The 23,572-nt window shown below is 40.6% G+C and overlaps 1 protein-coding gene across 1 annotated transcript; it reads right to left on the bottom strand.

Annotated features, from left to right (window-relative positions):
* Positions 1–5,219: 5,219 nt before the first annotated feature.
* c4h19orf44 (chromosome 4 C19orf44 homolog) lies at positions 5,220–22,409 on the bottom strand (the record flags this gene model as incomplete). The annotated part of the gene is given in 14 exon segments (XM_071203036.1): positions 5,220–5,535; positions 6,282–6,448; positions 7,689–7,778; positions 14,897–15,350; positions 17,614–17,705; positions 18,703–18,712; positions 18,714–18,821; positions 18,865–19,004; positions 20,580–20,655; positions 20,657–20,780; positions 20,782–21,030; positions 21,823–21,950; positions 22,056–22,219; positions 22,310–22,409. Coding segments are annotated over 14 exon segments (1,965 nt in total), but the record flags the coding sequence as incomplete, so codon positions are not given.
* Between the last annotated feature and the right edge of the window lie 1,163 nt (positions 22,410–23,572).

Here is a 23,572-nt window from a genome sequence, read left to right as displayed (position 1 = left end):
CGAGCAGGTAGCAGAGAGACAAGAAGCTAGCAGCAGCAGTCACTTGACAGAGCCGTCACTCAATGTGACCACGCCCTAATTTATGCAAAAACGTTAAGACCTAATATAAATAAAAGGGTCGTGTTAGAAAACAATTCACTCACAGATCCATAATCATGAAGGTGGAATCTAACTATATCGATAATAAAAATGTATGGAGCCAGGGGTAGAAACATGTTTTTTTCTGCTGTAAAATTGGGCATTTTAACATGGGGGTCTATGGAAATTGCTCCTTTCTGCAGCCATCGCCTATCGGCCAATATATGAACTGCAGTGTGTGGCACTTCCGTATTGGGTGTCCGGCTATAGAGAGGCGAAGTCACGCCCATCTACTTCCGGCCCATGGGACCCCGGAAGCGAAACATTTACATTGAATTCAATGGAGAGAGAAAACGTATCTTTTGATCCCGTTTGAATTGTGCCACGAACTACACATATGATGTTTGTCAATCTTAAACAATAAGTTCCATGTCAAAAAAGTCACATTTTGTCGTAAAACTGTTGAAATATAAGACTATGAAAAATACGCGACTACAAAGACTACAAATCCCAAATCCCATTCTGGCTCGCGTAAGTGATGTCACAGGCGATAACGCTCCAAGTGGTTGCGACTCGTAATTAAAGCGAAGAAGAAGAAGAAGAAGAAGAAAGAAGAAGAAGAAGAAGAAGAAGAAGAGAAGAAGAAGAAGAGAAGAAGAGAAGAAGAAGAAGAAGATCTCATAACTGATTTATTCCCTCCAATAAATAAGAGATTGCTAAAAATAAATTCACTTTTACAAGATGCCTGTGTGCTTTGTACCAGGTTGTAATCACATAAGTGATCATACCACTTGCTCGTTCTATCGATTCCCGTCTGATGAAAGGACCAGGAGTCGCCGGATCAGACATATCAGGTAATACACATGTTGTGCATGGAACACAGTCAAGTTAGCTACCTAGCTAGTAGCGACGAGTAGCGAGCACGTTAGTTAGCATTACATTACTTTAGTAATGGTAGCCTTACCATGAAATTATTATTTTATTACATGAAGTAAACTAAAGCAAACAGATATTGTTCTAAACTGTATTAAAGTAAACAGGTATTATCTTGAACTGTATTGAAGTGAACATGTATTATTTGGGACTGTTTTAAAGTAATCCTATATATAAACCTTCTTACATACACTTTCCCAGACACCCTGACACACACACACACACACACTCCCACCAAGAACAACACACACACACACAACACCCCAACACCCACACACCAAACACTCCCACCAAGAAACACACACACACAACACCACACACCACACACACACACACCACACACACACACACACCACACACACACACACACACACACCCACACACACACACACACACACACACACACACACACACCACACTTCATCTTACCAACACACCACATGTCAAGGTTCTTTTTGGGGCCAATATAATCTCTAGTTGATAGCTTTGCATGACATTCTTCTGGACGTGTTTCATTGTGATGACAGTAAGGGTGAGTCAATCTGTTTGTTGGAAAGACAGTAGTTGAGTGATTACTGAGAGAAAATTATTAGAAGAGATAATTATTCAAAGTGTTGTTACTGACCTTTTTCTCTTTTATTTCCTTTCCCTCACCTGTAACTGCTGAGACCCTGAGGAACATGCACACTGACCTGCCCTGGCAACCTGATTTCCACTGTACGTAATAGTATTTGGTTATGGTATATTATTTATATACATCAAAGGCACAATGCACCCCCCAGAGACACACATGTATTGAGTGTGATATTTGCATAGGTCAAGTGAAATCATCTTTACACACTAGAAAACTGTAGGAGCGGCAACTTGTTTTGAAATTGAATTTTTAATATCCGATAATAAAGTTGTTCTGTTTTCTTTATTCTTCTCTCTTCCCAGCTCCATCCATCACCATGCTCTGTTCCTGCAGGTCCTGCTTGCTAATCAATGCTTTATTTTTTTACACAATTACAAATAAAGTCAATGTATTGTATGACATGAAGTTGTGCTTCATTCGGAGTCAATAATAAATCCATTCTGCCTTCAACTGCACAATGACTGTGGACTGCACCGACATCCATGTAGCTGCCCCCAGTAAGATGAACCAAGCAAAGAGGGTCGCCATCATGCCCAAGGACATCCCGCCGCATCCGCGGAGAGAGGGCTTAACTGACCTGAGACCAGCACACCCAAACACAACGGCTCTTTTAAGAGCCACCTACAGTTTCAAAGAGTTGCAATCCTACGTTATTATAATGATTAAACTGGTTCATGTATCACTTAGTTTACTGAACCGTGATGAATGAAAGAAATGAGTGAGGTAGTGGTTTACTGAAGTTACAAAGACATTAATATATGAGTAACAGGTCAGTGTAAACACAAGCTTCTGTCAATTATGGATCATTCAAACTATATACAAATAATATGTAATAACGTTCTAAAATAAGTATTCGGTATATTCCTTGATAGCTTTTGGAGAAGGTTGTTTTTAAGTTTACTAAAATCTATCGTTTCAACTGTTTCACTTTATAAAAAGGAACAGGTGAGTAGAGCATTATTGAGTTTCTTATTCTGTCAGTAAATTATCCAAATGAAATGTTTATCATTATTTTAGTCAACCCTAAACAAATTGATTGTACCTTTTTAATAATGACCTTACATGGTCGCCAAAGTTAAATTAACTTCAGAAAATCAAATCAATTAATTTCTCCAACAGTCAACTATTTTCATAAAGAATATATATTTTTCAAAGTCAACTTTATTGTCAATCTTACTCAGTTTGTGTTTATAGACAGAGAGATCAAAAAGACTTTTAAATCAAATAAAATTATACAATTTACAGATATGTATACAAATATATATATATATATATATATCCTATATACACCATCATGTATAATGATGGTGGACACTTCACTGTCTGGATGGCAGCTTGCTGGTCTCTGCTCAGTCGCATTGAGGCAAGCATTGCCTCAAGCCCCCGACCCCCATGCCCCTTCACCAGCTCCGGCACGGTGACAATGGCCTGATGTTGAGGCCGCGGCTCTGGCTCAGGTGACAAAAGCCATGCCATGCCACACTGTGCGCCCCTCAGTGCAGACCTGAACCAGTCTACATCCTGAGTGGCGATGTCTCTGGCCAGTGGGTTGTATGTCTCCTCTCACTGTTGGTAAAGTTGAGACACCGGCTGGACTACTTTGGAAGTGCCAGGCTTCCTCCACTGGCACTCAACATCTGTGGAGCTGATCTGCCACATGGCACATATTGCCAATGCTGCAGCGTGGCTGCATTTGTACATCCCCCGTGCACAATCACAGACAGCGCTCTGCATCGCGCCATCGTCTCCCATGCAGATCTGTACAAATAAAGTAAGTACCATGTTTGTTAGCATGCTATAATAGATTGAATGAGCAATAATACAAGGATGGTCCGGATCTGGGGGTGGGAGGGGTTATTTTTCCATAGTTTTGTCCTCTTGTCTGATTGTTGTTATTGTTTGTTTTTTCTGTATTTTTTGTAATTTGTGTTGTACTGGTTGTGATTGTACATTGTATTTTTCTAAATGTGTATGAATATTTTTGAAAAACATTTGATCAACAATAAAAAGGATTTGGTCAGGATCTAGACTTAGTGTGTAGTTTATTAATTAATCAATGCTCTCGACATTAGGAAAACACATACCGGTGTACCAGAGGGAGTCACACACAGCTGTGCCTCGATAACCAAACAAATTGACAAGATAACCAAAACCCTTGAATCTACACACAGCAAATAAACTCAAATGACACAACGAGATGTAAAAGGAGATCACACATACAGTATAGTCGATATAAAACTGGCCGCTTCAATCTGAAGAGCAACTAAAACAAAACACGGGAGTGTACCTTGTTCTTGTGAACACTAATGTTATCCACAGCATACACAGAGACCACGAAGTTCTTAAGGAGAAAACTAGTTCCTGAAACAAAACACGTTAGTGTACCTTGTTAGCTAATGTTAGCTAGCTGACATTAACGTTACACATTGCACTCATTACTCACCGAAACCTTGTAAAGCCGGTCCCGCTGCTCTTACAGAACCGACTAACTCCCCTTTCGTGTATGTACAGCTCTCAACGTGTCCAGACTTGTAGTGATGTTCACCTCGTTTTATACTTTTATTCTCATTCTGAAAGAAACAGGTGAAATGTGCTAACGTGACGGCCGTCTTTGTGATGGTGACGCGTATGTGCATTGACTTCAATGTATAATTTTACGCTTCCGGGGTCCCATGGAGGCTCCCGGAAAGGGATGGACTTCGCCTCTCTATTCCCCAGTTTGCCCCTTGCATGGAACCTTTAACATTTTTACAGTTAAAGGTGGGGTAGGTAAGATTGAGAAACCGGCTCGAGATACACTTTTTGTTATATTCCATGGAATGCTTTTAACATCCCGATAGCAATGAATATCTTAAGTGCTTTGACAAAAAATCCATAAAAAAATGTCATCTGTGGAAGCTGTAGTACTGTAAAAAGCCACGACCAATCATTTTAGCCGGCCCTGGCTAAAATAACTGGATGGCCTACCTGCCTGTCAGCCTTCCATCTGTGCACAAACTTATCTCGTGCCCTCATTGGTCATGTGCGCATTCGTGTGTGTTGGAGGAGGGGCTCTGTAAGGAAGTGGCAGATTGTTCAGGTTGTGTATTTTCAATTCTAGCACACTCGAGCTGGTTTCTCCAAAATTACCTAACCCCATCCTTTAATACTGTTTCTGTGTTGTATCATTTAAATGCTTCATTTCTTCTTTGGGGGATTATCTTAAAGGGGCCCTATTATGCCCATTTTCAGGTTCATATTTGTATTTGAGCTCTTTATTTTTCTCAAACTGCCTGTGCTTGCAGCACCTATCACGTACAATGTGTTTGAGAGCTAGCCAATAGAAGCGTAAGTGTTGATGTCACTATGTTACGGAAGAACACAAGGAGTCCAATATAGGCGTTTCAGGTGTGCGGACAAAAGGGAATCGAGCCTTTACAGACCACTGACATAAACCTATATAAGACACTGAAGAAAAAGGAAACCCCAAAAGCACAACAGAATGAAGGTCCTATAAGTGAAACACTGTTAAATCATTATTTCTTCTTAAAGCGAAAAGTGGCAGAATTGATGATTACGCTGAATAACCATCAGGGACGTTGTCATCTCTTTTTAATATAAAAAATAAAAATTATTTACAAACCGCTTCATTCATACACAGAGCCACACATTGCATGATGATTGACACATTTAAAAACTGTATGACGTGATTTTACAAAAGCATTACATTCTTCTTGGCATGTTCTCTGACTGATAAACAACAAATTCTCTACATCCTTATATTATAAAAATATGTTTTAATTATGTATACAAAGAGTAATCCAGGACGGTCGGCAGCAGATGGACGGTCACCTCCTGCTGCTGCTCTGTGCCTTCAGCCTCAGTCTGTGGCCTCTGTGCTGACGGACGGACTGTGGAGTGGAGGGATGAAGAATTGATTCTTTTAATGCAATTTGGAACTAAAAAATGTTTTCTGTTCATTATCCCATATTTAAGATGTATCGGAAATGTTGAAGCTTCATTCACAACACTGATATTCCAGTTCTCAATCGCTTCTTTTTTTGCATGTATTTATTTGGTGGTATTTTCTGCACAGTTGCATATAAGGATTAGGCTACACTTGTATTATATCATTTGTAGAGTTTGATTTAAGTGGTGGCTGGCTACTTATGATTGTTACTGCATTGGGTGATCCAAACCTTTCCAATAAAGCCAGAGCAACTTAAAGGAAACATTATTGTAAAAAAGGGATGTAATCATTTCCCAAAAATATAAAAAAATATATAAATATATATATATGTTGTTTTTCTTGCATGCCTCCAAACAAATATGTATATGTTATTTTAGGGTGATATCATAAAATATGAGTAGACATTCAAAGCGTAATTGGAAACCACTCTAGAGGCATTGAAATACATGAAAAAGGACATTCCGTGTTGGAATAATAATGACAGATTTTCCCATGCAATGAATATCAGATCAGCTACATCACAGAGGAAATGCAGGAACGCTGTGTGCCCATAATACTGCGCTGAGCTAGCAACATGCATTTACTTTGTTGAAACAAGTCAATCTAACCATCAGGATTATTCAACTATACACCAGTATGTGTGTGTGTGCACATGCGTGTGTGCGTGCGTGTGTGTGGGTATCTCACCTCCTTGGTGTCCTCCAGCATGGTGTATCTGTAGTCGGGGGGCCCCAGGCTCTGCAGCAGGCTGCAGTGGAGGTGTCGGCTGCTATCGATGAAACGCTGGGTCATGGCCAGCTGCTGCTTCAGCATTTCATTCAGCACAAACACAGCTGGGTTGAAGGTGCTCAGAGCTGAGAGGGGACACACACATGAACAATGAAATATTCAGTAAGACGCAGAAATCAGTTTAGCATTGCATTCTTTTATTTCAGAACATTTAGCAGGCGTGGTTTGTAAAGTTGTTTATCAAACTGTGAGTCATTTAAAGGAAAGAAATTAGTTAGAACTGTTTGTTTAAGGCGTCTAGTGGCTTGATGGAAAGACAAGGAAGGAAGCCACGACACTGCCTATTCATCTGTAAGGGAGACTGTGACCGAGTCACTTTATCAGTCAGTCAGTCAGTACAGAAGATGTATAAAACCACTGAAGCACAAAGGCATTCTTTAAGCTTGCGAGGAGAGAGTGGGCTGGTGTGATCCCATAAAGCAGCTGGCAAAGCTTGCTCTTAGCTCGTGACTGATAACATGCTTTACTCACTTTATTGCATTTCTAATGATATAACATTATAGTTGTCTCTCCTCAGCTGAGCTATACCTGATGTTCTACACCTTACAGCCTGCCCTCCAATTTATTTATAGGGCTGGGCCACTCCCTAGAGGTGAGGTATATTGCCATAAGTTAACTTATCAGTTGGCAAAATCAATCAAATGTGGTACATTATTCTTGATAATTGAATTTACTTAATAAACAGCCTACATCACAACTTTCCATAGGGTTTCATTTATTGAAGGGTGTATTTCAAGCTTGATATGCAATTACATTTTTAACTAAGATTTGTTAGAACAAGTTTTTGACTTTAATTGACTGAATTTATTTGAAAAGTGGGCATTGCCACTTGAATACTACTGTGTAATATATGGACATATATATTTAAGAAGTACAATATAAGAAAAGCACGTGTTTCAGGTGTGGGCCATATTCCAATTCCATTATACTTTCAGAATTTGCTGAGCGACAATTCAAAATGGACCATCAGCCGTAGTTTGGACACCGCTGGATTAGACTATAGATCAAAGATTGAGACGATTAAACTCTCATCAACTCACAGTTACCCTGCAGAATGTATCAGCTCCTCACCTGTAGATGGCGTAACCGCACCAAGTTTCAGTGACCCTACACAGAGCTCTGAGTATGACATGTTGCACCGCCCTCATCCTTAAGGCTTTATCGTAACCATCTGTGTCTATGTGCAGGTCACAGCGTTCCTCTTTTTCTCAACATGACAAAAGTCGGAGCCTGGATGTCACATCTGAAAATTATTCTATGAGTGGTCTTGTTGTGTTTTTTGTATTATGTTGGATCGGGTCTTACCTTCCACCATTTCTGCACTGAGAGTATGAGCCACCACTGGGGAGGGGTCCATGTATGACGGACCCACTGCAGGACCCAAAGCAGCCCAACCTACAGGGGGAGAGCCAGAGACAAGAAATTATAAAAAGATTATTTTCATTTTATTGCAAAATGAATGACCGAGAAACATCTGGTGACCCATTTTCTATCTCTGATTCAAATGGCTTTCTCTCCTGTGCGTTTGACTCAATAACAAGTGAAACATTTTATTTTCTAGCTGGATTAATTTGAAAGCTACTTTTTTTGATCAGGTTGTTAAACAGATTGATTTCTTTTTTAGTTTTGTCAGGATCTATTTTGTGTTTGCTGTTGTAATACTCATTTTGGCCGAAGAGGCTGAAGTGAAGTATTCATGTTTTACGGGTCAGTTTTAATATCCCCATGCACCATTTTTCACAGATGTCAACTTAGAAAAACTATTTTTTCCACCTGTTGCACAGATTAAACAAATTAAATTGAAGAACTTTATTGAAGATCAACAGTTTTTAAATCACAAACACAGGAGAGAAAACAATGAACCAGTCTTAGAGCACTTCAGTGCTACTGTCAGGGATGCAAACACAGGTATAGTGAAAAAAGAGAGAACTATTCGAAGCAGAAAAAAAACAGCGTAATATACCATCTGACAAAGGCCTGTGCTATAATGCTTCAATTAACTGGCTATTCTTTATAATATGCTCAGATCAATAGAGACAGATGTTAAGTTATAAATCAAGGGTTTTTATTATTATTTACAGCAGGGGTGGGGAACCTTTTTCCTTTCAATTTTTACAACATCCTCCGAGGGCCGTACATATTATTGAACTCAACCTCTGCTTAAAAAAACTAAAATCACAGCCCATTCATTTGGCCTTTCTTTCATTCTGTGCAAAGAAAAAGCAACCTCTGAATCCAGATATCTCACCATGACTCACGTATGCATGCATGTGCACGGTGTGGCATGACCACCAAAACAGAAAGATATGGACACAAGATGTGTGCAAATGTATTTAGTATCTATGTGAACATGATTTAAGTGGGGGGGGGGGACCTAACCTCCTCTAGGGGGGTCCGGGGGCATGTTCCCCCGGTAATATTTGTTTTTAAATATTGAAGTTAAAAGCATCAATCTGGTTGCACTTTGAGAGCAACATTAGGAGATCTATGGATACATCTCTCAAGACCCATTTGAAACAGAACTGTAAGCAGATTTTTCTTTTTGGATATTTTACAAATCACTCTCCTTTTAAACTCTATTCTTGTTGTTTTTAACAACTTTTTTGTTACTGTCAGATAGTATTTTATACCTGTTTTTCATTTAGTCTAATGTCTCATTAATAACTATAATGATCATATCAAGGTGTGCCTTAACCTCACTGAGCTGAGGTTATTTGAGCCTCTCAGGAGAGAGCTCTCTTCCACCTGGTTGTAGAAAAGCTCTTTAAATTCGTTAGCATAGCTAGCTAACCAGATGCTAATAACAACAGATCGCCACTGTGCTTACAACTAAAGACACAGCCACGCAAACACTGCGGCATGTGTATGGCTCCTTATGGGTACTGCAATATTTGAGGAGCTGGAGCGGCGTTCCGGTGCTCTCTGTCAGCACTCTAGTCTACACTTCTTTCAGACGAGACATATACCACGTGAAGACACGTTACGCTCGTGTTGTGTTCAAGGAACCTATGGAGTCAGATTTGGGTCAATATTCTAGCACGCAAAACAAGCTACTCACGAGCGGAAAATGTGCTTTTACACGCGCATGAAATGACCCTTGCGCGCATATTAAACCCCCGCGAGCGGCTATGCGCTCGCTCGGAGATGGGTCTGGCTGCAGACCGCAGCAAGGAGGCGGATCGTATAGGGGCGGATCCTATAGGGGCGGATCCTATAGGGGCGTTTCCTAACTTTTTTTATCCAATAGAATAATGACACTCAGCAGAAATACATACTGTAGGTGGCAGTAATGCAACTTAAGGGATTCCAGCTGCTTTTATAAAATCCTCGCAGAAGAAGGTCATTGTTCTAGTGATGGGAATTCCGGCTCTTCTTGGTGAGCCGGATCATTTGGCTCACCAAGAAGAGCCGGCTCTTTCGGCTCCCAAAGGGCTCTTCAGTTTACCACATATTATACCTTTTAATTAAATCAAATGTAGCCCTGTTTGACTAATGATTTATATGTGTACACATATATCACTTAAATTATTCAATACATCCTTTGTACTGAAGTATTCAAAAGTAAAATTACATGTTTAATATAAATTATTTGCTGTGGCCAATTGTTTTCATTGCATTTACAGACCCGTGTAACTCTCTGATACCACCCAATGAATGCATTGACTTGCTTGTAGAACCACGCTACACAAAACAGATAGCAACACCTATGCAAACTATTTAAAAAAAGGGGCTACTGTATCAACCTATATAAAGTATATAAATATAGTTTTTCTCACTGCAGAAGAGGGGAGCGTGCTTTGAGATCAGCTGCTAGGCTGCAGCGGGGAGAAGAGGGGGACAAAAAGAGATCTCCGTCCTCCGTGTTTTATTCTTATAGAAGTAAGAAGAGAAGTAATGGGGCAGAAACCCTCCTTTTTACGCAGCGGTCCAGACATAGACATCAAACGGCGACACATATTCAGTTGCCAGTTACTTTTGGCATTAGGGCAGGGATATCTAGATACTTTCCAAGGTTTGACATAATGAATTGTGCTACTTTTAAAGCAAGCAACGATGTTTTCAAATCTGTAATCAAAAAGCTCCTCAAAAACACTATAGAAGCAGTTCCTGCCGTTGTTACGTTAGTTCAAACAGTAACAACGGACTACTTTTCCTAGCGGATGCATCTCAATTTAAATCAATACATAAAACTATTTTTTAAATCAATAAAATCTTTTTCTAAATCCATAAAAGCATTTCAATTATTATTGGGAGTCATGTCGTTACTTTGTTGAGAATGTGGCCATGTGTAATAAGCGGGATAATGTCCACATTGCACATTGCATAATGTGCCTTCATGCCGATCTAGATCCCTCCGCAAAAACAAAACAAAAAACGGCTCGTTCGCGGGCGAGAGCCGGCTCCCGTCGTTCACTTAAAAGAGCCGGCTCTTTGAGCTAACCGACACATCACTAATTCGTTCTTTCAAGATGGCCGAACAACAAGTTGAAACAGCGGTAATAGTATTTTCCAGAGATGCATGTTTATATTTATTGTAATGTCATTTTTCTTAACACACAATTGTCTGTTTTTATGATGCTGGAGGCACCTTCCATGAAAATGGCTGATGGGGTTAATAATAATTAGAACAGCCAATAAAATGTTTGTTTAATAAAGACTTTCCTCTTTGTATGTACTGTATATATTTTTTAATTAATCTTACCACCAGACACAACATGAACCAGTGTGAGAAAAAGTTTTTAGAGAGTACTTGTCCATGGACAAGTGAGTTTGGCAATGTACTTGTCCGAATACATTTTTCACTTGTCCAGAATTGACAAAAATTGGGGCCACTGGAATCTTCTTCTTCGTCATCATATTTTTTACATTTTCCCACGTTTTTTACAACACCGCTAACGTAAGTGAGCGGTAAGATTTTACTGCATCACACATAGGGTTGGGTATCGTTTGTATTTTAACGATTCCGGTTCTGCTTTTCGATTCCGGTTATTTTTGGTTCTCGATTCCGGTTCTTTGAGAGGGTAAAAATAAGTCCCGTGACAAACTGGGAGAAAAATATATTTATGAAAACATTAAGTCAAATCTGTATTCCTATTTACAAATCACTTCATACTGTTTAATTTCTTACGGTTATTGAATACAATTATATAAAAATAATCTCTGCATTGTTTAGTTAGTTCTAAGTGGTGCAGTTTGAGAAGGTACAAAGACTCCAGCTCATTAAAAACTCTGCAGCTAGACTACTGATGAATACCAAAAGGAGGGAACACGTTAGTCCTGTTTTAGCTACTCTACACTGGCCTCCTGTAACTTTTAGAATTGATTTGAAGGTTCTTCTCCTCACATACAAAGCTCTAAATGGACAAGGACCCAGCTACATTGCTGACTCTCTAATGAACTACACACCTGCCAGAACACTGCGATCATCAGATGCAGGTCCATTAGAGGTCACCAGAAAGAGTCCTAAGAAGATCGGTGATGCAGCCTTTGTAAACTACGCCCCAAAACTGTGGAACATGTTACCCAACAATATTAGGGAAGCCAATACATTAGGCATTTTTAAAAGGCTTAATCTCTTTACCAAAGCATTTTACTGATTTTACACTATTATACTGCACTATTCTCTGTGATTGACATTGCACTATTTCTCTATGTTTTATTCTCCATGTTTTATTTTTAATTATTTTATCCCACTTTATGCTTTGCTCTTGCTGCTTGTTTTACACTGATTTTATGTCTTATTTTTTACTGATGTAAAGCACTTTGAACTGCAATCCCCTGTATGAAAGGTGCTATACAAATAAAGTTATTATTATTATTATATTTATAGCCTATCCTAGCGCTTTTCTACAACTCAAAGACACTTGCACGCTTACACATGTCCTGCAATACACCTGCTGCAGCTGCCCAGCTGCTCACTGTTTGTAAAAGTTAATAAATAGTATACTTTCTATACCCTGCTTCATAAACAATACTGACATCCCTGTGCTCCTCCGAGTCTGGGGGTCCGGGGATGTGAGGACAGCGCGAGGACACAGACAGGGAGGCTGCTTCACTTCAAAAAGGAAATGGCATCAATATTAACAACACAGGAGCTAAAACGCTTAATAACCTTCATTACGTGTTAGAGAAAGAACATAAGAAAGTTTGACAAGATGAGGCTGTTAAACAGGCAGCGGATCCACTGTGTGTAGAAAGAGACGAGAGACGCTGAGCTGCACCGTGCAGCGATCAGCTGATACGGAGCATAGAGAGAGAGCTGCAGTCCGCGGGGCTCGGGGGCTCGGCCTCGCCTCCTGTCCTCACAACTCTTATTAATCCCGGGACCGGACAATTGTTATTTGTTCCTACTCGGAACCGAGTTTTGCTTCCCAACCTGCCACTGTGCTACACTTCCCGCCCCGCCCCCGTCTAACTGTACAGAAAGCGGCGAGATGCATTTCCTTAGGAATCGACAAGCAGAACCGAAACTAACATTTCTAAACGAACAATGGCGGACACGGACAATTTGCGAATGAGTTCTGCCTTTTGTAAACTGAATTTATCAATAATTTGTCAATAAATCAGGTCGAAAAACGTCACTTGTCCGCCGGACAAGTCAATTGAAAGATCTACTTGTCCGATATTGTAAATAACACGTCCCGGACGGTGGGACGTGTACTTTTTCGCACACTGTGAACAAATGAATGATACACATCAGGACAGTAACTTAAACTTCAGTATTTTAGGTGTACAGAAACCTCTACTCATGTTGTTAAATGATATACAGCAATATCTTCCATAAAACGTAGTTGATTGATTTGAATAATATTACTACCACTGCACAAACAGTGAAAAATGATATGCCTACAATTTATGAATTTGTCTTCTCTGTGGGTTGTATACTCTTCATTCTTTATGCAAATTAATTATAATTATTATTTTTCAAAGTTCGTTTATGATTCATTCAAAGCATTAAAATAAATGAGAAACAGAGAGCGTCATATACCTTTAAGAAATACGTGGGGGCGGGGTTCATAACCCTTTAGGATCCGCCCCTATAGGATCCGCCCCTATACGATCCGCCTCCTTGCTGCGGTCTGCAGCCAGACTCTATTGCTCGCGAGCGAGAGAGACAGCCCTCTTGCTCCCTCTTGGGAGTGTCAGCCTCACTCGTTCTCGGAGTCTGTCTACGCGCGCGTGAAAAGTTTCTGGCACTTTGGGGCGAAGCCACTGGATTTTGATTGACAGCTGCCAGGAACCCCGGAGTTGCCAGGTTTGTTAAATGCCTGAACTACCAAGAGCCGAGGAGTGACAGCTGCAAGATCAGTTGGACGAGATTGAATGGTAAATGTGTCCATAAAAAACTATTATATTCGTAAGATGTACAGCTAATATATATATATATATTAATCAATTTTATATAAAACAATATATTTTTGAGTGGGCTGTATCTGTCGAAAACTGCTAGCTACTGTCTGCTGTATGCACTTCCCTTACGAAATGAACTATAGTATACTATAAGAGTTGTATAGTGTCCTATAGTAAGTTTGTAGTGTTCTGTAGTATTTTTCACCAGCTATTGTATTACTATAGTTTTTTCTGTAGTGCCATTTTATTAGCTATAGTAGCCCTATAATATTTCAATAGTAATACTCTTTGTAGTATTCCTATATTATTTTAAATAGTATCACTATAGTATAATATATAGTGTTTCTGTTTAAACACACTATAGAACACTCCTAATAGCATAATATTGTCATATGAATGCATATTATTACTATAGTCTTTGTAAAAGTATTACTATAGTGTTTTTGTTGGTGTTTCCGTATTAAGACTATATTATTTTAAATAGTACTACTATAGTATAATATATAGTAATAGTATGATGTTATTATAATGAACGCATATTATTACTGTAGTGTTTGTAAAAGTATTGCACTCCTAGAATTAATGTCATTTTTTTATATCAAATGAATTGAGATATATATATATATATATATATATGTTAGCTGTATGCTGCTCTTGGTAGTTCAGGCATTTATCAAACCTGGCAACTCCGGGGTTCCTGGCAGCTGTCAATTAAAGTCCAGTGGCTCCGCCCCAAAGGGTCAGAAACTTTTCACGCACGCGTAGACAGACTCCTTTAATCTGCGCGCGCGAGTCATTTAATGCGCGTGTGAAAGCACATTTTCCGCTCGTGAGTAGCTTGTTTTACATGCTAGAATATTGACCCAAATCTGACTCCATACTGTCCTTGGTCAGGAAAAACAGGCACTCGCTTGTTGAATTATTTTGCAATCTAGATTTCTTCTTCTTTTTTTAAGTGAGAAGTTGTCCGTCAGTCGGACGGCCCCCCCCCCCCCAAACGAAAACTCTTCGGTTCTCCACGAATTACACAAGTCACCCAAATCAGCGTTAAAAAAGCGGGAGGCGCCGAAAAGCGACTAATTTGCATCACAGTGAAGAACTGTAGTGGTAGTGATGATAAGTCACCCTACCACATCTTAAATATTGAAGCATAAAAGACTAACCTGTGTGAGCCAGAGGATCAGGCTGAGTCTGTACGGCCACCTCTCTCAGAACCTTCCTGGTTGAAGCCCCCCTCCTCCCCTGGTGGGAGGAGTTTCGGCTGCTGTGTGACTCGGAGGATCGGCTACTGAGTCTCTGACTGCCATCAGATGTCTGTGAGCTGCAGGAGCGCCTTGTGTCTGAGAAAGAGCTGGAGTAATCTGCTCCTGTCCTCCCACGGGACAAATCTGAATCCGAAGCCTCCTCTCTGAACACCGACCCATCCTCCTCTTCCTCTGCGTCTGCCTGCAGGTGCTCTGAAACCTGGCTGTGATCCGTCCTGCTCACACTCTCAAAGTCACTCTGATAGTCCTCCTCCTCCTCTTTCTTCTCCTTCTCTTTGAATGGTGGTCGTTGTTGATGTCTGTTAGAGGATCCAGGATCAGCGGAGCTGTGTTTGACTTCTCTCTGTTTAGACTGCAGGGAGAAAGAAAACACATCAGCCTGAGGAGGCCTTCAGGGGATCCACGAGATCCCAATATAATAAGTAACGTTTTACTATCATTCTTTACACAGTTTACCAACTAGTCGATGCATAAGAACGGCTAATTTCTTACTAACTGTTTTCCTTCCTAATTGTATTCTGTGCCTCTACTGTAACATGTCTCCATGCTTTAAAGGTCCCATGTCATGCTTTTCCGGTTATCACCCGTCCCCTTGTGTGTTATGAAGGTTTTTCTGCATGTAAACGGTCTGCAGAGTCAAAAACCCTCAAAGTACACCTGTAGCGAGTAAAACTCTAACACAGAAAATACCTCCCCAAAATGCCTCGTTGGAGATTTCTCATTTTCTTCCTGGGTATCGCTACGTAGGGATACCCAGTAGCCACGCCCAGAGCTATGGCCGCACCCTCTGCTAGCCTTTCACGAAACAAAGCTTCCCAAACCTTTCAGCGATTCATGCCGGATATGCACAGCGTAGGGCACTGAAGAACGATGCTGTTCCTACTTTGTTTGGACCAGCGGGAGATTCGGGTACACAACCTGTAAGTATCCATTGTTGTTTGTCCATTTATGATGTTTAAAACAAACAAGGTATCTACCACGACTGTTTAAGGCGAGACACCCCAGGTGAATAGGGTCATTTTTTTTAACTTGAAGGTATCAGCTAGACATTTCTCCAGTTAATTACTTACAATAAGGCAATTGTTTTTTGTATTACAAGTATTCTGAAATAGCATGTTTAAATATGCAAATTACCCATTATCTCATTAAATATGCACATCAGGGTAGGATTTTCACGGCGGCCATGACGGCCATGGCCGTCGTAGCCCCTCGGTCTGGCCGTTATGCCCCACAAATAATTGTACGTCCTACGGCCACCATGGCCTGTGTGCCCCATAGACTGTATAAAGGTGTGCCCCTGATACTGTTAACATCTCGAAGTTGCTTTAAAAGCGACAGAACAGTGTTTTCTGAACTGCATTATGCTGCGTTCACAACGGACGTGATGCGAATATTCTCATTGCTCTAACCGCTGGAGTTTCACCGCGGCTGTCAGCTGTGTTTACTCCTGTCCTTCAAACAGGACGCGCTGGAGAGGGGGCGGGGCTTATTTCCATGTAAATACTGTGGTGGAAACCAACTGCGACAAAATGAACATATTTTTTACGTGATTTAATTGTAATACACGTTTCAAAATGATGCCGAAGTAACTAAATACTGTAAAAAACATGAATTAATGCTTTGACAAGTCTGCAGATAAGACGGCAAGCGAAAACCTTTTAAAATGCGTGTTTTCTGAATGGATCAATCAGGCTAAACTAACCTGTAGCTGCTCCGTCCACACTCACAACAACGTCCTAAAGACAGAATTAAAGCAGCGATTGTATTCGCCATGACAGTCTGTGGTTTGTACATGTTTAACTTTTGTCCAGTTTCTGACCAGAGCTGTGAGGAGTTGAATACAGTTACTTGATTTGTGTATTCTGATTACATAACGCCGTTACATGTATTCCGTTACAACCCAACCCTGTGCAGATATCACTGTTAAATCATTTGATCATTGGTTTTATTAAGAAAACGTCGAAACTATATCAACTATAGATCCTACATATCGACTGGACGTCACGTGGATTCTAAAAGTACAATATACACTTCTCGCTAGAAATCTAATGAAAAAGCGTTTTAATGGCCAAACTATCCTACAATTTAGGATTTTCCAGAGGGGGTTATTTGTGAATAAACGACCCCCTGTAACGTTTGCATTCAACGGGAGCACTAGAGGGCGAAAACTTTAAAACGTAATTATAGGACGTATTAAGCGCTTGAACAAACGACATATTTGGTCGTAATAATTGGGCCTGAACAATCGGCATATTTGGTCGTATGAGTTGGAGGACTTGTTGCCATGACATGGGACCTTTAATGTTCAAAAAGCTCTTTATTCTTCTCATACTGCCTGTGCTGCAGCACCTCTTTTCACCCTCTGTCTGAAATCAGAGACCAGTCTGCTCTGATTCGTTAGCTGGCTAGCTCTTTTGTGACTGGTCAACCGCTTAGAGATGTGTCGGCAATGTCCATTTACAGTGGACCCCTAGACCATTTACATGCACCAAAACTGATATAACACACTACAGGAAAGGTCAAACCCAAAACATACCAGAATAGGTCCTCTTTAACGTAACGCATAATGTGTTACTTTACTTTACAGTACTCTGTTACCTTCTGTTGTTACCCACCTTCTTCTCTGGGGTTTCCTCAGTAACCCAAGGGTAGCAGGGACAAGGTCGTCTAATGTCATCACATTGATCTTGAAGTCTGCAATAACACAAGATCATACCAGAAGTTTATACACAATTATATCAACTTTATTTAAAGGTGGGCTAGGTAATTCTCTTCAGAAACACTTTTTGTTATATTCCATGGAATGCTCTTAACATCCCGATAGCAATGGATATATCAAATGCTTTGACAATAAATGCATACAATATTTAATCTGTGGAAGCCGTGGCGCTGTAAAAAGCCTTTTTTTAATGCACCTGGTAAGCCAAACCTAGACATTGAATGTAATGCAGAGCTAAAGAATGGTGTCGAAACAGTATGTACCTTGTTGTCCATCTAGGAGGCATGAGGTAAGGAGTAAAGAATAAAATATGATTAATATACAAAAACACACACTAAGCCTTCAGACATCAATTAAGCAGGAATAAGTCCGAAAATCCAGAAATGAGTCAGCATTTTAACAAGTCCGGTTCTCTTGTCTGGAAGTCAATGATTTCTTAACTAAATAAAGTTAACAGATTATCATGTTTTATTAGATGACATACAATATGTCAGTAATTACTCTACCTGTAAATGTCCTACAAACAGCAGTTGCTAACACGTGGCTAAATGAGAAAACGTCATGACAGAACATTAGCCACCTTTAGCTGATGTAGTTCCTTATAGCCTAACGTTAGCTTTTCACTTCTGGCTATGGCATTTACGCTTCAAAAGGTCAGAGGGCCTAGGTTTAAAAGTCACGTCTCGCCACTGGTTTGTATAAATACAAAAGTCATGCGTTTCTTGTTATTTATCATCTTGGAAATGCCTCGAAATATCATCGTTATTTTTGGTTTGTGTATGAAAGTGCTTAATAAATCAAGTTTGATTTGATAAACGTGAATCTATGTTCTGCAATGTACCGACATCAAATGGGAATAAATCTGGTTTCTATTTGCGGAGGGAACCCGTGTGATGCTCACATCGGTTTCGGCCTACAGAAACATCACGGCCCGCTCTACAGACTCCTGATCTCAGTATCTGCAACACTAAGGGACTTCTCTCACCCTCAGAGGAAAACTGCACTCATCTCGCGGTGGGGGTCCTCAGAGAAAACACTCCCCAGGGAGAGCACCTCAACCCGTCCCGATATGGAGGAGAGGGAGCGTGGTGGGAACTCCCCCCGCTGTGAGGGAAGGGGGAGAGGGACGAGGCGGAGGGGCTGAAACTGGGCCCTGATACCGCGTGAACCGGAAAGGAGAACCGTGGCGAGGAGGGGAGAAGGGCTTCTGGGAGGGAGGAGGATGAAGGGAGAGACATATGGGGGGGGAGAAGGGGAGCGGCCCCTCTGACTGCTTCTGCTCAACATCTGTAAGAGAGGAAAACATCAAAGTGTTTTAAACAGAATAAGCTGTGTCGGTACATTAGTGTCCTTCTGTTTGTTACACATGATAAAAACACATTTGTTGGTGAGAAACAAATACGTTTTTGATGAAACCAGAAATCGTTTGAGCTGTCCTTTGAATTTTGATTCACCAATTATGATATCTATTGTCCTATCATTGTATATAAGAGTGCCAGAGGCTGTACAAAGGCACAAAGGAACCTATAGAAGTTGTTAATTAAAAGATAATAGAAGTTTCAAATGAGAAGTGGGGGATCCCGTACATCTGTATTTCACTCTGAAAGAGCTGTCATTTGCTTCTCATTCTCTCCCTGGTAGTCGTTGATTATGTGTATGAACTAGGGCTGCACGATATATCGTGTCGTGACGATAATCGCGATATGCGCGATATTCACATCGCAGGACGTGCGATTTTTTTTATTTAATTTTTTTTAGGACTTTGCATATTAAGTAGGCAAATTAACTCAAACACGTCATGTTTACAATTATTTGCTGCTTGCTACAAAACCGTGCGCGGCTCTCATGTCAGGGGTACTTGAGTGAGTGACATGCAGCAAACCATCACAATCAGATCTCCAAAGCAAACGGACGGTGATTAAAGGTAAAAACACTGAATAAAGTAGTTTCATGTGTTTCTCCAGGGCAGTTCGACGCTGCTAACCGAGCTAGCTCAGCTTGTTGCTCTGATAACTTAAGATCCAGACGTCCGTGACTAAAATCCTTCATTTGGTTAAATATAGTTAAAAAATACCAATTGTATAGCATAAAGTTCAAGAAAGGATGGTTTGCGAAAAAAAAAACGGTCTTTTCTTCAATTCCTGTATGTTTTCATATCGCAATATATATCACAGGGGGGGGGGGAATCGCAATGTCAGGGTCAGTTTTTTCCAATATAGTGCAGCCCTAGTGTGAACTATTCAAATATTTAAAGGATTGCATGAGGGAAGAGGTTCAGTTATATTTAATGTTAATAAACTTTTACAGCAGCTCCATTTTCAGGACATATTCTGCAAATGTTGGGTTCATATTGTAATTTTTGGTTTGTTGTCTCAATGCTTAATGTTCACAAAGCTCTTTATCTTCTCACACTGCCTGTGCTGCAGCACCTCTTTCACCCTCTGTCTGAAACCAGAGCCCAGTCTGCTCTGATTGGTTAGCTTGGCCGGCTCTGTTGTGATTGGTCCAACCGCTTCGAGATTACTTTGGGAGGTTATCCACTTAATGCACAAGACGATATAAACACTAACAGGAAAGGGAAAAATAAATTAAATATGTGATTAATCTGTCATCTAGGCCAGGTTTCAATTATTATGCTTCCAAGTTCTTTTCGTTAACAAGTCAATTCATTCCTAAATGTTCCTGAATATTCTGATTATCTGAGGAATGTAATGTTTGTTTATTTACTGGACCCTGGCTGCCTGTCATTTGGCAAAGGTGGGTCCCTGGGCTATATACCCCCTGAGAATTACAATACAAACCATGCTTATCTAGGACATGTAAAGCTGTAGATAGAGGGAGGGGACACCAAGCAGAAAGTACCTTGTCTGCAGTTCTTAAAGAAGAGGCTCTGACTGGGGGCCAAGAAGCTGTGGTCTTCTGAATCCAAGGATTCTCCCGAGCAGCTTCCTCATGTCCTCTTCATCACTCTCCAGACTCACTCCTCTCACCTGGCTTCCTGTCCAAACCTGCTGCAGGACTGCAAACTCAGCAGCTCTAGATCTGGACCTCACACCAACATCAGGAACTGCCAGCAGCTCCAGCTGTTTTATTCTTGAGGAAGTGTTTCCCCCCCCTGCTCTGCTCACTGCTGGACTGTGCTGAGAGTCTCACAGGGGCCTCCTGGGATGGAGACGCTGCTCCCATGTTGGAGGCCACACTCTCAGCGGGGCCATGATCCTGAACCTGCATGCGGCTGCGGACGCGGCTCTCGATTTGAGCCAGTTTACTCAAAGCAGCAGCCTGGGAGCCGTGCTGAGAAGATGACACACTCCTGGTGGATGAATGAAAATAAAAACACAGCATTGAGTTTCAGCAGCAGAGCAAAGTATCAGAACAGGACATCTTTTGAGCAGAATCATTGGATTGGGTGGTAGAAAACAACAGCCACCATTTATCTATGTATATAACACAGAACAGAATGTCTGTCACCAAGTACATGTACTTAAGTACTGCATGTATTTAGACTTTACTTAAATGTGTTTCTTTCATGACACTTTTTACTTGGACTCAGCTACATCTCAGAGGGAAACATTGTGATTTACTCCACTACATTTATCTGACAACTTAAAGTTGTTGTATCACGTAGTTACGTATTACTGTACAAATCAAGATAAGATAAAAAGAGAGTTACTATAACGACTCTACAAAACCTTTTTTCACTTTTTTTCATGTAAAAATATAGTTTAATTGTTCTTACTTCTGAAATGTGAAGATTTGTTAAATTATGCTTCTTTCCTGATTATTTTGTTATCATTTTGAGGTAGGTACTGTTGGTTTGATAATATTCCAAATGTAGCTTCACCTTAACAACCTACAAAAGTAAAATCCTGCTATACGTTAATGCATGAGTAAAACGTATCTAATGATATGATATGTAATGATTTATCAGTCACATTGGACATTTACTGTATTAAGTACCTAGTTTTAATACATCAAGTACATTCTCCTGATTATACTTACATACTTTATGTAACATTTGTAATGAAGGACTTTTACTTGTAACCGAGTATCTTTTACAGTGAGGTAGTAGTGCTTTTACTTTCCACCCCTAGTGCAGACGTACCTGTGTTCAGGCACCTGCTGCATATGGCGACTGTGGACAGGAGACTGGCTGCTGTGGATGGCAGGTGGAGGAGCCTTCTTTAAGAACCTGCTCCCTCCTCCACCCACAGGAATCTGAGGTCTGAGATCCTGGCAGAGGAAAGGCTGATGGCTAAATTGGACTTTAAAAAAAACAGTGCATTCTCTTCCTGAGAAATCTATCATCAGTTAGAAATACATTCTGAAGTTGTTTACCTGGGTAGGAGGACCCTCTCCCTGTGAGGCAGCAGCAGAGCCCAGCAGGGTGTCAACCCCAGGCTCTGGAGCTGAGCTCACCGAGGACAGGTCGCTGACATCCGACAATAAAGCGTGTGTGTGGGGGGAGAGGATCTGGCTTTAACCGATCCACCCACAGCATCCTGGAGAGAAGAAGAAGAATTTGCATCTGTTAAAACATAACCTGGATTAACACCACAGGTCTCTGAAACCTTTTAGAGATGTAGACTCACTGAGTGCAGCGACCCCCGCAGACCCTCCGCCGCTCCTCTTAGCGGACAGCAGGGCTTGAGCTCGGTCCAGAGCGGAGCTTCGACCGCCCTGCTTCCCACATCTTTTAAACCGACGCTGTTTCTAATACTGCCTCTCTAACTGTAACATAATAACTGTGATAGAAATGTGACACTTTATTTTAACAGGCAGCCCGCCATGTTTTGGGCTGTTTCATCGAGCTTTAGAGAGAGAGCGTTAGCTTGCTACGCTAACTATATACGATGCACTTTGAATTACACATGTGCTCATATAACTCATTTCGAGGCATTTCAAGCATGCTAGAATTTCGCATGAATTAGGTTACATTAAACAGTTGATAATTTTGCCAACCTCTGGTCTTAAAGTGCCTACTTTTTGCATAGCGACCACTGAGGCGGTCGCTTGTCTCCATGGAACTGTGCTGCCCTTCTTCTTCTTCTTCTTCTTCTTCTTCTTCAAATAAACTGGTCATGTCAGTTCCTCATCCGGGTACTAGCGCCACCAACTGTTCATTACGTGACCCAAGCACAGGGATGGTTTAATACATCTGCCAGTGAATCACGGTATGTTGAAGAATTTGTTATTTTGTAAGATAACTAAGGTAATTGGAATCAGAATCAGAACAACGTTATTGATCCATAGGGGACATTGGGTTGCTCTACAGTGGCTTCCACTGTAGAATATAAATAATAGATATTATAGGGAATTGAATTGTGTATACATTGAACAAATACATATGTAAATAATGGGACTTCAATATAAAAAACAGCATAATAATGCTGACAATGTACACAACAAATAGGAATGCATAGTAAACTAGAGAATGGCAATTTCCTGAATAAATTGCTAGTGGGAATGCTTTATGCTGAAAAGCTGACGCTGAATTGCTATTCTGAAATGTAATGTGTAAGAAGAAAGTCAGAATTTAGATTGAAATGATACATGAACACTGGGGGCTTGAATGTGTGATAAGAGAAGAAAATAAAGTAAAAAAGCTTAGAAAAGTAGCAGAATATTTGAACTGCAAACTATTGACTAACTTGATGACGAATGATCTGTCGCCATGGCGACGGTATTTGATGACACCCCATAATACGCTTAGATGTTTGATGGTTGCATCGTTCCAAACTGTGAAGTTTTGGGCTGTTTGGAGCATTTGCACTGAAGTTATGAGAAAAACCATGTTTCATAGCGAGTATTGTGTTGCCATGGTACGGCATTTGAAGAAATGTCAGAACTGTCAC

Source organism: Pseudochaenichthys georgianus, chromosome 4 (genome assembly GCF_902827115.2).
Source record: "Pseudochaenichthys georgianus chromosome 4, fPseGeo1.2, whole genome shotgun sequence".
NCBI lineage: Eukaryota > Metazoa > Chordata > Actinopteri > Perciformes > Channichthyidae > Pseudochaenichthys > Pseudochaenichthys georgianus.
This window is presented reverse-complemented; position numbering and strand designations above follow the sequence as displayed.